Source organism: Sciurus carolinensis, chromosome 10, assembly GCF_902686445.1.
Source record: "Sciurus carolinensis chromosome 10, mSciCar1.2, whole genome shotgun sequence".
NCBI classification, from domain to species: domain Eukaryota; kingdom Metazoa; phylum Chordata; class Mammalia; order Rodentia; family Sciuridae; genus Sciurus; species Sciurus carolinensis.
This window is the reverse complement of record NC_062222.1, coordinates 136,080,776-136,095,897: the sequence shown is the minus strand read 5'-3', so window position 1 is coordinate 136,095,897 and position 15,122 is coordinate 136,080,776. Positions and strand designations below refer to the sequence as shown.

General features: G+C 58.6%; 1 protein-coding gene across 1 annotated transcript in view; it reads left to right on the top strand.

Annotated features, from left to right (window-relative positions):
* Positions 1-15,122, top strand: part of C10H4orf50 (chromosome 10 C4orf50 homolog) — a 44,709-nt gene that overhangs the window by 7,186 nt on the left and 22,401 nt on the right. Inside the window, exons 3-6 of the mRNA XM_047566602.1 lie at positions 1,396-1,534; positions 3,970-4,536; positions 12,922-13,036; positions 13,921-14,027. Coding sequence (XP_047422558.1) covers positions 1,396-1,534; positions 3,970-4,536; positions 12,922-13,036; positions 13,921-14,027 — 928 coding nt within the window. The remainder of the gene's footprint in view (positions 1-1,395; positions 1,535-3,969; positions 4,537-12,921; positions 13,037-13,920; positions 14,028-15,122) is intronic.

Sequence of the window (15,122 nt, the reverse complement as noted above, 5' to 3'; positions counted from 1 at the left end):
TTCCCATGCCCAGATGGGGAGCCCGTCAGGATGGTACCCACGGCTGCTGTGTGATGGAACCTTCTAGTTTTTTACAGCACTGTCTGCTAATGCTTTCAAAAACTTGTCAGTTTAACCAGCGAAAACATGCTATTGTTCATTTCCTCATGAGTGTCCGGTGGCTGCTGTAACTGATGCCCATAAACTTGGTGGCTTAAAAGAGCACACCTTGATCGTCTTCCAGTTCTGGAGGTGAGAAGCTGGTTGTGAAGCTAAGGGATCAGCAGGGTCCTGCTCTCCTCAGAGGCCATGGGGAACACTTCCTTTTGTCACTTTTGAGGTCCTCTTTGAGGCCCAAGTACTGGAATAGGAGAGGGGACTTATTATTAATAATGCATCATTGTATTAAACCTTCACAACAACCATGTGAGCAAGATATACTCACCCCTATTTTACAGATGAAGATCTTAGGGCCATAGTGAACAAGCTCAGTTCGGGGCTGCTAAATGACAGAACCAGGAGGCAGGGCCGATCTTCCCCCAGGGGAACAGAGTCTTTCCTGGCTGAGGTCGGCAGTCTGGACTTGGGAACGGAGCCAGGATGCACAGGGCTTGTTGGCAGAGGCAAGTGCCCCCTCCTCATGTACGTGGAACTTGCCATCATAGAGGCAAGGCTGGCACCTTGGAGACCCCCAGTCTCTGCAGCGCCTTCAACAGGAGCAGGCCCTCCGCTTTCTCTTCGGATTCCATCTTGCGCGCATCTCTACAGACCTGGGGTCATGGTGCCCTTGCCAGCCACTGCTGGCTGGTGACACAAAGCCTCTGTGGGGCTCCGCTGCTCCCGTCGTTAAGCTGCGTCCCACTTCTCACTTAGAAGTGTACATTATACAGAGTGAATTTTCTTTTATTCCAGAAGCTTTTTATGAATGTCAATCATTTCCCTAGAAAGACTCCTAAGAATGTAGCTGAAAGCATGGATTCAGTAGACAGCCGAGACTCTACAACGCTGTGTGACCTTGGACAAGTTACCTGATCTCTCTGAGCCTCAGTTTCCTCATGTGTGAAGTCAGGGTAACTATCACCTTCAGGTGGTTAATGTTGGAGGACTAATTGAAGCCACCCAGATAAAGCTTTTAGCATAAATGACTCCTGCCAGTCCCTTTTGGTGTCACCCCAATACGGGGTTCCTGGAGTCGGGGGTACGATTCCTAATGCATGGTATTCTACCATTCAGATGATGTCTTTCAAGGATCCAGCTACTCTTTAGCAAGGTATGTATGAAAGTTTTAAATGTGTACTTTTGTCGGAACATCAAATAGACCAAATGACAAGAAAACAGCGGTGGCCCGGGTGTCTGTGGAGCCCTTAGGCAGAGTTGCCCACCCTGAGCGCCGGCCTCCTGCTTCCGGTGCTGCAGGATCCGGGAGCTGGAGCTGTCGGAGAGGACACTGCTCCGGGAGGTGGACCGGCTGCGTGCCCGCGTGGTCCAGGAAAGAAGCGCCTCACTGTGGGCCTGGGGGCAGCTGCGGGCGCCGCAGGGGGAGCTGGCCCCCCAGGTGAGTTCCCCTTCCACTTCCTGGTGCTTGTCCTTGTCCCAGCAAAGCCCAGGGAATGCTGGGGCCGCTGCAGCTGAGGAACACGTCGGGGGCAGGCCTGGCGAGATCAGGGGGTCACCCAGCTTCCCATCTATGGAGTGGGACCCCTGGCTGGCCCGCCTGCCTGCTGCATGGGCTGGCTCATCCTGGGACAGGAGATGGCTGCAGCTGCGGCAGGCCCTGGCCCCAGGGAGCTTCCTCGCAGTGGTGAGGAAGACCAGTAACCCCAGGACTGGCCGCTGGGAGCCGGCAGAAGCGGGGGTGGGGTGAGGCCAGGGGAGCGATGGAGAACCGGCCTCGTGCCCTGGGCCTCGCGCCCTGGGCCTCGCGGGGCAGGGCGACAGGTGTGGAAGGAGCCCTCGACACCGGAGGCAGAGGTGTGTCAGGGAGAGGAGCCGCAGACAGACAGAGGGCCGCTGCAGCGTGGCAGTGTGGGGGCAGGCTGTCGGGGCCCTGGGTTGGGAGGGCAGAGGCAGGGAACGTCATTCTGACAGCATGAGTGAGAGGCAGGGTGGGGGACACAGAGAGCTCCCTGGAGGGGCAGCAGTGGCAGAGAGGGTGGGCTCTGCTGGCAGATGCCAGAGCCAACGCAGCTCTACCACTGGCCTCGCTGTGTGACCGTGGACAAGCAGCTGCTCTGGCCTCAGCTCCCCTCCTCCAAAGTGGGAGTAAGGGAGCACCAGCCCCCTGAGGTTGTCGTGTGGGCTCGGTGTACCTGTCAACAGCACTGGGCTCTCACCTCACTACCTGCACTTACAGCTCTGCCTTTTCTGACCTCTAGGGAGGCGGAAGCAGCAGGACTGGCGGCACTGCCTGTGTCCCCAAGGTCCCCAGGCATCCGGCTTCAGTCAACTGTGGTTTAGAATGCAGCCCAGGGATTTTCAAATCACAGGCTGCAACCCATTCGTGGAACAGCAAAGCCACCCTGCAGACACAGCCAGCATTTTCAAAGGGCTAGACTAGGAATATGGGTGGGCACGTGAGTAAGAGGGGGTGTCGTTTTGCATAGTTTGGGTTCATACAGACCTTAGGGGGTGTGATCTTTCTCTGGAAAGTACTGGGATAGGTTCTTGGAGCTGTAGCCCCGGGACACTAGGAACTCAGGCACAGCCCTGCAGTCAGAATGTCCATGGTGTGATGGGGGACAGAGGCTGCAAGGTAAACAGGCCGTGTGCTTTAGGGAGGGCAGGCCTTAGAGGCACTGGAGGAACTTGTGGGTTTTTTTTTTTTTTTTTGGGTGCTGGGGATCGAACCCAGGGCCTTGTGCTTGCAAGGCAAGCACTCTACCGACTGAGCTATCTCCCCAGCCCCGGAACCTGTGGTTTTTTGGGAGGACACTAAGCCCTTTACCACAGTGTCCCCTATTTACTGTTGTCTTATGTGATATGCATGTGCCCAGGACAGGCCTGTCATGAAACCACATGTCCAGATGAGAGACAGAAGTTCAGGGCAATTCCCAGGAACCATTTGCATAGAAAGAGGCCTCATTTCTGTAGTGACCTGTGGTCATTCTGAAGCTTCAGAGGCTCACCCACTCAGGCCGTGGAGCCCAGTCCACCAGCACCAGGCAACCCAACCTCAGGGACTCGTTCTTATCTAGCCTCTCACCCCTGCCAGATAAGCCATCAGGCAAAGCACCCGAGCTGCCCACAGGGATTCTCTTCCCGGTGTGTCCCTCAGCTTAGCCTGCGGCTTTTCCACCTGTTTGCTTGTATTCATTCTTGAAACCAGGGGAAGACTTGCAGTGTGGGGGGCAGCTGTACCCCAGTCCAACTCGTAGTGCTGGGGGCCCAGCAAGGTGCCAGAACAGGCAGGGGGTGGAAAGGAGAGGGAGCAGACCTTGAGTCGGGGGGAGGCTTTGGTGGTGTGTGATACTAAGCAAGTCACTCTGAGTGTCTCAGGGGCTAGTGACAGTCCCTACCACCAGGAGAGCGTTTGCAATAAGGAAGTTGCTGTGGCCTGGTGGTTCAGGGCCAGCTGACCCTGGCTGGGCCAGGCACTGACAGTTTGGGTGCTGGGAGATGGGGAGCTCTGGGTGGCTCTGTGGTGGAAGTGCGGACAGCCAGGGACTCTGGCAGCAGCTGTTTGCCAGATGCTGTGTGGTGTCAGGCCTGGACCAGCTCCAGGTGGACAGGTATAGCCTCCCTCCCCAGACACCTGCTCCTCCAGCCCACTGTGATTCCCTTGGAAAGATTTGAGGAGCTCACTGGGGTGCAGGACCCAAACTAGGGTGGTGTGCGGGTGGTCAAAAAATCCAGTAATCGAGATAATATTTTGATGCAAAAAAAATAAACCTTTCATCATGCACAAAATATGGAAACGTTAGGTAAGATAGGATCAGGGTGAGACATGGCGTTCTTGGGGCGTCCTGACGCCTCACCACCGCCAACTTGTAGGTCCGGCAAGAGGAGAGCGTGGTCTGGCGGCAGCGGCAGCAGCTGCAACGACTGAGGGGGCAGCTGCGGCGCAGGGATGAGGCGCTGGGACTGCAGGCGGAGGCCCTGGAGCGCTGCCGGCGGATCCAGCAGTGCCAGCTGGGTCTGGTGCGCGATCAGGAGCGCACCCTGCGGGCCCAGGTGCAGCGGCTGGAGCGGGACGTGCAGCGCCTCTGTCGCGCCTCGGGCCTCCTACTGGCTCAGCGGGGCACTGCAGCCCCTGCGCTGGTCCCAGACAAACCCGGGCTGCAGGTCCCCATAGATCCACTCAAAGCCCGGAAGGCAGCTGCGGAGCTGCGCGCCCTGCAGGAAAGGGCCGAGCGCAGCGAGCGGGAGCGGGAGGAGGCGGAGCGCCGGCTGCGCGAGCAGCGGTCCAGGGAGCGCTGGCTCCGCCGGCAGCTGGAGGAGCTTCGCTGCTGCATCTACGGGCTGCAGCTGTCTGAGATTGGCCTGCAAGGCCAGCTGGAGGAGCTGGCCCAGCAGAATCAGAGCCTGCGAGAGGAGCTGGGAGCTGGTGGCTGTAGCCTGGTAAGTGGGCACAATCCAGGGCTGGACTGATTGTTCCATTTTCTCACTTTCCCATCCAGTCCAGCATTGACCCATTCATTCACAGTACCCTCCGTACACACCTGTCCAAAGGACCCTGTGAGTCCGTCCATCCAGCCTTCACTCTACCAATGTGCTCACCGGCCTCCGCCCACAGGACCTCACCCACCATCCCTCAGCACGCTTGCTCACTCCCCACCTGCCAGCCACCCACCTAGGTGCCCACTTGTCCATCTATCCGCCGTCCGCCCACCCTACCCCTGGGCCTTTCATCCCTCATGGTCTTCCAACTGTCCTGTCTGCCGCCTGTCTGTCCATCCACCTAGCCACACAGCCACCCACCCGCTCCCAGCCCGTCCGCTGTTTACGCGTTGTCAGCCCATTCAGCTCCTGTGACAGGGCCCCGGGGGTGGGTGGCTGGTCGATGCTACACAGAACAGCTGCTGCTCGGTCCCGGAGGCCGGGGGGTGCAAGGGCAAGGTGCCGCAGGTTCAGCGTCAGGTTCCCAGTTCATGGATGACATGTTCTCACATATCCTCACGTGGGGGGCTCTCTGGGGCCTCCATGACCCAGTCACCTCCCAACACCATCGACATGGTAACCAGGTCTCAACACCCGACTTCTGGAACCAACTCGGGCCACAGCAGCATCCACCTGCATGTGCACCTGTGCGCCGTCATTTCCACGTTCTCCTGGCCGCCTTCCTGTCCGTCTGCCCCTCATCCAGCTCCTCGCCAGGCAGTCAGCCTGCCACGCTGCTCCCCTCCTGGTCCCCCTGTCCATCCACTTACTCCAACATTCAAGGGGTCCCTGCTGTGTGGGGCCCTGAGCTCGAGGAGCTCTGTGCAGCTCTGTCACCCAGTGTGCTCTCAGGCTTTCCTGATCCAGTCCTGCCCCCAAGTCAATCTGCCCTTCTTCCCCTTTGTTCCAGCCTCACGGCCACAATGGCTCCTGGTGGCAGCTCTGCATGTCTTCCTCTCCCCTTCCTAGACTGTGAGCTCCTCGAGGGCAGGGTCCAGTTTGCTGGTCTCTGTCCTCAGGCCCCAGCAGCAGCACACGGGAGGCCTCGGGACCGTGAAGGAGGGTCCCTTTACTGTTCTCCTGATGACTAACTGTGACCTTGGGCAAGCTTCTTAGGCTCAGGAGGGCAGGCTGGACACGTTTATTCCTGTGAGTGACGACAGGAGAACGAACGCATACCTCTGGTGTCTTTCTGTTGGCTGCGTGGCACCCCACTGGGCACTCCCCAGGCCTTGACTCCTTCCTGCTCATGAGGACTGGGACAGGGACTCTTGGCACCCTTGTTCCATGACTGAGGAAGCCGAGGCCCAGAGAAGCACATCTATAGCGCCTGTTGCCGTGAGCTTAAGGGATAGAACTGGAACTTGACCCAAAGTGGACCGAGTTCACAGTGCTCGGCTTCTCCTGTACCAGCCCACCTCCCTGGACAGGAAGTTGGCTCTGCACCCTCCCGAGTCTGGCCCCCTTCTCTGGTGAGTCAGTGGGCACTTAAGGAAAAAATCTGTGCGTGACCTTAGCTCTAGGAGCGTTGCTCATTTAAAAACCGAATGTGTCTTTTCACGGAACCCGAAGAGCCCTGTGTTTTCTTCTGGGTGGTGGCATGTTCCTCGCCTAGTTGGCTTCCTCGTGGCTTTGTCTGCGGTTGACTCCGCCTCGGCAGCACTTCATCTTCCTCTTGTCCTGCGTGCACATCTGTCCTGCTCATTCTTCCTGGGAGGCTCACTGGATGGAAGGAAACAGTGTGCCTTTAACGTTGGACCTTGCTGTTTGCAAAATAAATCATGCCGAGATGGAAATTGTCGTTTAGAATCCTGTAATTTTCCCAAACATGAGACGTTAACTTAGGTATTGGCACACGTCCTTACTCCCCCACCTCGGCATCCGTCGTGCACCCTGTGACTTGCTATGTCTTCACAATAGTTCATGTGGAGACAGAGTGGGTACCTGAATATTTAGCAGGTACTTGTTCACGCTTTGTCCATTTGGGGATCTTTCCTTTAATCCTGAGAACAGAGCGTGGACCAGGGACTGTACTGCTCTACAGAGATGGAGAAATAGACCCAGGCCGGGTAAGTGATGTGGTTGCAGGCTCCAGCAACTAAGCCTCAGGGTCCGCAGGGGGCAGGGCCAGCCCAGAGCGTGACCCCAGCCTCTGCCAGAGCTTGTCCTCAAAGAGTTTGGAGAGCTTCAGTGGCTAGGCTGATTCAGAACTGTGCCATCGGCTCATGAGCCCCTTGCCGACGTGATCTTCTCGAAGTTTCACGCTTTCTCTTTGGAAGGTCCTGATGCCCCGAGGGGCTGCATTTCACGTGGGGCTCACACTCTCAAGGCTGTGCTGGAGTCTAGGGTGCGAGGTCCCAAGTGTCCTGAAGATCCCCCAAGCTGCCCTGAGGTGCACCCCGCCAGGCCTGTGCCTGCGTTGCAGAAGCCTGCCTCTCGCCAGCCGGGCAGCAGAGGGGCGGCTGCTGGGTAGGAGCCTGTGAACCCTCGCACAGGAGCCCCGCACTGCTGCGGGCGAGATGCCCCTGAGGGTGAGCTGCAGGTGGGAACCCAGGAGGAGGGGCAGGGGCAGTGGGGGATTTTAGCGCAACCGTGATTCCTTGGGCTGGTTTCCAGCTTCCTGGCCTGAGTTCCCTAGTGAAATGTGTCTGATGCTGTGAAGACTGACATCGCTCCCTGGCGTGTTCTCAGGATGCACTGAGGAGGGCCAGGGAAAGCTCTTAGCCCATGCCCAGCAAGCCCGGCCTGTCGGCATCCACCATCCACCCCACGCTCAGCCAGCCTCCTCCCGGCCGGCGCTCACCTGCGAGCGTTGGTGGGATCACCTGACAGCTCACCTTGTGGTTGGTTCTTGGCTTCTCGCCTGCCTTCCCCAGGGCGGCCCCTGGATGGGAGAGTAGATGTGAATGATCTGCCTGTGGATCTGCTGGAAGATGCTGGAGGTGCAGGTGACAAGGCCCTGGGGAGCACAGGCCTGCGGTCAGTAGCACCCACATTACAGCAGCCCGTGCATGGACGGAGGGGACAGAGAAGCCTCTGTGGCTGTCCGGGAAGGGTCACTGAGGGACTGAGAGCCTGACTGCCAGGGTCGGTGTGCAGGGCTGGGACGGGGCCCTCAGCGGCAGAAGGCCTGTGTCGGGATGTTGGACAGGGAGGGCGCCTGCTGCCCTCACTTCATCCCCAGTGCCCTGCCAGGCAGGTGTTCCTGATGCCCTCTTCATGGTCAGACTGGACTTCAGGGCTGGATCCCTGTGTTATGTCACAATGTCCTGCTCACTGGGAGCCTTTCCCAGGGACACATGCTCCCCAGCTCTGGAGGGGCAAGTGCAAGGCCAGGGTGTCCTCCGGTTGGTTCCTCTGCGGTGTGAGGAGAATGTGCTCTGGGCCCTCTCCTTGGCTCATGGGCTGCCCTGCATCTTCATGCCGTCCTTCTACGTCTATCTGTGTCCACATTTCCCCTCATCGGATCAGGGCCACCCTACTCCAACAGGATGCCATCCCCGTGGTGACATCTTAAGGACCCTGTTGCTAGATAAGGCCACATTCTGAAGTTCCGGAGGTTAGACTTGGGGACACGGTTCAGCCCACAGCGTGCCCCCTCTGGATGAACCATCCTGAGGCCCAGCCAGGTGGAGAAGCTTGTGTGCTGCTGCTCCTGCTGGTGGGAGCAGAGGCTTCTGGGGCTCACACGGGCAGATGGGAGCGGCCCTCACAAGACGAGAGTGTTTCAGAGCTGACCCTGTGGTCAGCCTTTCCCACTATACTGACGAGGAGGTGGGGCATAAGCCGTCCCTGACCACCCAGAGCCACGTGGTGTGGCTCAGTCCATCAGGTGCAATAGGTGGCCATGGACAGAGCGACACCCACAGCAGACACTTGCTGTCCCAGCTCTGTAGGTGGGGACATCCCAGATCAAGGGCCTGCAGGGTTGGTGTCTGGTGAGGGCCATGGCGGCTTGGATAGTGTCCCTGAAGGCAGTGTGTTGAAGACCTGGTAGCTGTGGTGCTGTTGGGAGGTGGTGGGGCTTTGGGGGAAGTGGGTCGCTGGGCCTGCCTTGAGGGGCACACTGAAGCCTGGCCTCACCTCTCCCTTCTCTCTCTCCTTCCTGACCACCAGGAAGTGGGTGGCTTCTTTCACCATGTCCCTCTGCTGTGGCACACGGTCTTGCCACAGGCCCAAGAGCAATGGGGCCACCTGAGCCAGAGGCCCGCCCGCCTCAGCAGCTCAGCCACTGCTACTCCTCTCTCCCCTGCATGTCCCCTCCTCCAGGAAGACCCCCGACCCCACGTCAGAGCGCACCCTCCTCCAGCGCCCACAGTGGCACGACCCACCTGGTGGTTCTGGTTTGCCGTGCCGAGCTGCCCACGCCCACGGCACTGCATCCCTCACCACTGTCACCAGGGCTGGCCACGGAGCTGAGATGTCCCAGCAGTCCTTTCCCACAGTTCTCGTGGTCATGCCAGAAAGATCTCAGACATGTCAGTCAGAGTAGCAGGCAGGGGCTTATTGGAAGGGATGGAAGGGGAAAGGGGCGCTCTCAAGGGAGAGGGTGGGTCCTCTCAGAGAGGAGAGGGACGGCACACCCCTCCACACTCCAGCTTTATGGGGGTCCCAGGGAAGTTTCCGGAGAGTCCTGCTGAGGTCCTCCTCTTGCCTCTTGACTGACAGCAGCATGACACCAGACTTTCAAGTCCCCACTGCCGTGACCTCTCTTTGGCCCATGATGACTGGTTCTAACTGGAGCCTGTTCTCACAGGTTTATGGTTGGGGGAATCGTCCTTAACTCCCTGAGTTCTGGGATCAGGTCTGCATAAGGGGCACAGAAGTCCCCCTGAGGGTAACTTGGGTTCCTTTTATCAGCATTTCAGGCCTACATTTCTCCTTCAGATAGCAGAGCTGGCCAAGGTGGCCGAGGTGGCTGAGGTGTCCTCTACCGCAAGCCAGTGGGAGACAATGAATTGCCCAGCTGTATGACCTCCCACATTAGCAATTTTTAAGTCAGCTAATGCAAGTGGAGCTGGAGGGTCTATTTAGGGTTTTCCTTGGTGACACTGTCATGTCCCCAGCACAATGTGGGCTCAAGAGCTGGGAGCTGAGCCAAGCAGGGACCCTGTTCTCCAAAACTATGGGGAGACAGATGCAGGTGCCAGCATGAGCATTCAGGCTTCTAGGCTGCTGCAGTTGAGGACAGCACGGCTGTGACCCGGCCTGAGGGTCACAGAGAGGCTCTGCAGAGCTGCAAAATCAGCCTCTTAAAAATACCAGGCATCTGCTGTCATCCCAGGGCTGAGATTGCACTTTCCTGTGCTCCGTCTCGTCTCTCTGCCTCTGTGCTGTGTATAGAGTGACCCCTGGTGGCAGCCACACCGTCTTTTCACGGTTTGGGGAGTGGCAGGCAGCTGCTGGCATCTGATCAGGACTGAGCATGAGGAACCTGCCACTCACTCAGGCAGCAAGCAAGAGACAGCATCAGCTCTGCAGAACAAACAGCAAAAGTCACCGTGTACAAGTCATATAAAAGGAGATCTAATGGACAGCGGACATAAAAATTCTCACAGCTTTTAAAATAAATGCAAATAAGCAAAACCTCAAGATCCCATTTTCTTCTATATATTTGCCCAATGTTAAAAGTGCCTGCTGCTGCATAGGAGCTGAGCCACTGGGGGCACAGATGGGCAGAGCCTTTGGGAAGGCCGTCCATCAAGTAGCACTCCACACCACACAGATGCCTGTGCCCGAGGCTGGCACTGTTGACCTGCAGACCTGTCTGAAAAGCGCAGAGGGCATGAGGAGCTGGCCACAGCAATGTCCATCCCAGCGCTGCTTATAGGTGGCAAAAAGTGGGAACAACCTAAGGTCCACAAGGAGCTGCTGGTAATGTCAGGCGTGCCGGACAGCAGAGACTCTCAGGCAACCCTCCAGAACCACACCACAGAATTCGTGGAAAACACCATCCTTCCAGGACTTTTGATGAAAAATGCAAAAAGCAAAATTTACATTTTCAATAAATAGAATTTGAAGTCGTCTGTGCACAGGAAAACACCTCCACATAGACGTCTGGAAAGGTACATTCTAACATACTAACGTTCGTGTCCGGTATCTTTGTGCTCCTTGGTTTCTTCTTTTTGCTTATCTCAAACTTTCACATTCAGGCTAAAGTCAGAGAAAGTTACAGGCAATGTTTCCTCAAGTGTTGGAAGCAGGAGGACCAACAGCCTGAGCAGCACAGCGCAGGAGAGGAGCGTCCAGCGGCAAGTCTGGCTTTCCTCCTCCCGCTGCCTTGCTGCGTGACCTTGGGCAAGTTGCGCTCTCTCTCTGAGTGTTGAGTTCATCATTCATGAAGTTAAGGGCGTAAGCTGGACAGTGGGTCACACACCTCAGAACAGTGTCTTCTGGGATGTCCCTCTGGATGGACCCTCAAGGCAGGGATGTGTGTGCATTTATCCTTGTCTGTGTGCCCAGCTCCAGAACACGGCCTGCCAGGTAACTGGTGATCAGTGAGCATTTGTTGAACTGCACTGAAACCAGCCTGGAGGCCTAGCAGGATTGGCAATGAGCGCAGTGGTAACCATGTGCACCTTCTTGACATGGACCTGTGGTCTCTGACAGCCTCCCGGCCTCTTCCTTGTCCTGACTCCCTCCTTCCTCCAGCCTCTCTCCTCCTTCTCACTTTGAATTTCTGTCTCTTCTTTCTCCACCCCCTTCCCTTTCTCTTCTGCTCCTTGTCCACTTTCTTTCCTGCTCTCTCTTAATGATGGTTTTAAGCTCTGCACAAGAGCATTCAAATCTGATCAAGTGGAAGCCAAGTGGATAGAAACAGAGGCAGGTGGCGGGATGTGAGCACAGGAACAGTGGTGGCCAGCCTGTTAGGACACAGGCCTGTGCCCGTGAGTTGGGCTTCCAGCACTGATGTCCAGGGTTGGGGTCGAGGTTCCGGTTGGTTCCTGTTGCAAGTTCTTGGGGCATTCCACGATGTAGCCAGGGTTAAGGTCCCTTGTTTGTGAGCAGAAATGGCCCTGACACAACCCGTGACCCAGAGAATAAGAGGTCACAAACCTGGGGCAAGGAGGAGGCCATGAGGAGGGTCACGGGGACTTCATTTTGGGGAGGGCTGAGGGAGGCCAGAGGGAGGCTAGAGAAAGCCTTGTTCCGGGTCTGACCAGCAGTTTAGGAGATGTGGCACCTCTTTCCACTGTGTCCTTTCATTACTGCTATCTCATGTGACATGGGTGTGCCCAGGCAGACCTGTCCCCAAACCAATTTGCAGATGAGGGGCAGGATCCAGAGTGATGGACTTGCCACGGCCCCTCGGCCCCACCCCGTCCCGCCGCAGCCCAACCCTGACCTCCAACCCTCAGCCTCTGCTGGAGGTTGGGGTGGAGAGGGTGGTGAGGCCAGGCAGGGGCTTCTCTCGCAGTGCCGGGAGGAAGCTGGAGGGCAGTGGACCCAGGGTCCATGTCAGTTCCAGTGCTCGGAAGCCGAGTGGGCGGGAAGGCAGGAGCTGCGGCTGGGTGCAGGGGAAGGTTGCCCGGGAGGCGGCAGGCCGGCCATGCCAGGCAGAGAGGCAGAGCCAGGGAAAGTGAGGCCTGGCTGGGGCAGACCAGGGTGCTCTGAGAAGGGGCCAGGATGCAGAGGTCAGGCGAACCCACGAGACACGGGGTGACCAACGGAGCTGGACAGCCTGCTGGTGGCCTCCAGTGCTGTCTATCAGCATAGAGCAGTCTAAGATTGCAGGTCAGAGGGGGCATGGAAGGGTCTCCTGGTGGCTGTGAGAGACGTGGAAGGAAGCCCAAGTACAGCGGGAGGACCCTGCAGGGTTCCATCTGGGGACAGGTGAGGAGGGGACGGGACATTTGTTCCCTTCTGTTCCCCCAGCCTTGAGCAGCACCTGGTACCTGTCAGAACCTCCAAATATGGGCTTCAAACATGCACTAGAGGTCTGACGTGCCTGCCTTTCTGCAAGTTCTGTATGTACTTGCTGTGTGCCAGGCTGCGGGGACGGTCCAGACTGATGCCCTGGATGGTCACGGTGATGGCTTGGTCTCTTAGACCTGATGGTTGAAGAACAGGATCGTCCAGAATCTCTAACCTCCCTTGGTGGGACATGGCCAGAATTGCGGAGGAAGGAGGGTGAGACCCTTGGGTCCCTTCATGGAACCCAGAGGCATCTTGCCTGGGCAGACAGACTCCTCTGAGGACAGAATGCAGTCCCTCCGTATCTACAGAAAGGAGCCAAGTGCTGATTGGAGCAGTGTGGCCGGCGGGCCTGGCACCCGGGACTGGAGGGGCCCATGAGCACCCTCAGCCAGGGCACTTATGAGCCCTCCATGCTTTGCCTCCCTCCAGGATGGCCTGGGCAGGGTTCAGGAGGACTCGCCATCCCCGCCCAGGGAGGAGGCGCTGGATCCCTGCAGAAGCCAAGGCCAGCACGACAGTGCCCGTGGACCACGGGCCTCCGCAGGTTTGTGGGTGCTGCCCGTGTGGAGGACGGGGCGCCTGTGTGACGCCCAGTGCAGTTAGCTCACTTAATGCTCAGATGCAGGGGCGGGGTGGTCCCCTCTACTGCCAGGAAGCTGAGGCTCAGAGAGGCAGTGCCACTTGCTCAGTGTGGCCAGCTGGGAAGGCTGGACCAGAGGGTAATTCCTGCGAGGCGCCTCCGACTTCTCCTCAGCTAGACATTTGGACTCGTGCTCTCAACCCTGGAAGGTCGGCAGCTAGAGGCTCTGCCAGGTCAGCAGAGTGGCCGCAGGGACTTGTCTTCACACGAGCCCCTGTGGTGACGGGGAGCCGTGCCCCTCCGTCACGGGGCAGCTCCTGTGTGTAAGCAGTGAGGCATGCCTGAGGGGCTGGGAGCTGCGAGGTCTGGAAGCCCTTGTCCCTAAGCTGTCCCTCAAGAAGCCGTGTCTTATGCTGGCCCAGCGCGGCTTCCAGGCTCCCCCTGCGAGGCCTGGCTTGTGGTTCGGTCAGAGCCCCTCAAGGCCAAGTGGGCTCAGGATGGCATCACCCCAGCTGCTCACCCCTTTAGCTGGGGCACAGAGCTGCCAAGTGGACCCAGGTCACACCTGGCCTGCCTGACCCTTCCCCTGGTGCCCACCGTGCAGGGCTGGGGAGGTGGTAGCTCTTGCCCGCCTGATAGATGAGGACACCAGGGTTGGAAGGGTGTGAGCACCATCTGTGGCCCGAGGGGTGGCCTGAAGCGGCCGCTGTCCTCTCTGGGCCTCAGCCTGCTCCCCTGCAGAGGGGAGGGGAGCCATCCTGTGCTCAAGCCTTCCGGGAGGAGTGCTGTGGTGTGGTCACAGGGGAAGCTGCTGGGAGTCTTTCTAGCCCTGGTCATGTTGCTCCCAGGTCAGCTCTTGGAGGGACCCCACACCCGCATCTGCAGTGGAGCTGGACCAGGCCCGGAGAGCACGGGCGAGCTCTCAGAGGACCACACAGGGTCTGAGCGAGAACAGGTGAGGCCAGAGGCTTTGATGTGCGCAGGGCAGTCGGGCACTGTAGCGTGGCCACCTCAGCAGCGGAGGTGGGTGAGGAAGCTCTGGGTGTGAAAGGAAAGAACATTCTGGAAATGGTTGAGAGGGAGACTTGAGGGGATGGAATGCTTCGTCCTGGGACCTGGCTAGGGAATGGGAGGAAGGGGAGCCCCTGTGTACCTGGGCTTGGGTGGCCACACAGCGAGCTGTGCCTTGTCAAAACCTCCCGCCCCATCCTAGAGGGGAGGCTCTGCCGCCCAGGGCGACCAGCCCTGGAGCCCAGCCAGAGCTCCAGTCCCTTTGCCCACACCTCACCTGCCCTGAGGCCGCGGCCCATCACCGCCCCCTCAGCTCATCTGCCTGTCACTAGAGAGCTGAGCCTTCAGGCTGGGATGGCTTGGTGGCAAAGAGCTTGCCTAGGATTCCATCCCGACACTGCAAGGAGAGAAGAACAGAGCAGAACAGAACCAGGCCGAGCTGGGACAGGCCGTGGCCCAGTCTGACGTGGCTCCCCAGTTCCAAACAGAGGCCAGCCTCGCTCGCATCCTCATTCATTCACGCCCCTTTCTGAGCCTCTGTGTGACAAGCAGCTTCACAGCCTGAGTGAGGGAAGAGCTGTGAGCTGACCGGCCGTGTCGCCAGCCCCTCAGCTGCCCCTCAGGGGATGGACAGCAGGGGGCTGGCCCGACAGGCAGGCACTCTTACTCCACCTTACAGAGTCGGGGCTGCGGCCAAGGCTGTGGGGCAGGCAGGCGCGTGGACTCTGGCCTGCTTGTGCAGGGAAGCCTTGCTGACTTCAGCTGCCACTCTGCCCCGCCCAGGAGATGCCCTGGCACTTACTGGCTCCCAGAAGCCCCTCTGCGATGGCCCAGCCCCAGGTCCCCACAGTACCCGTGGGAAACAGGCTCCAAGACCACCTGCTGCAGAGGGGCAGGATCACTGGACTCTGCCCTGTGCCCTTTTGCCCCCCCCCCATGTCCTCTGCTGACCCTGGATTGGGTAGGCCCAGCTCATCTTGCAGTAACTTTCCACGAGCCGCCTCTGACCTCCCTCGTTCCGTGACTCTTGTCTGATTCC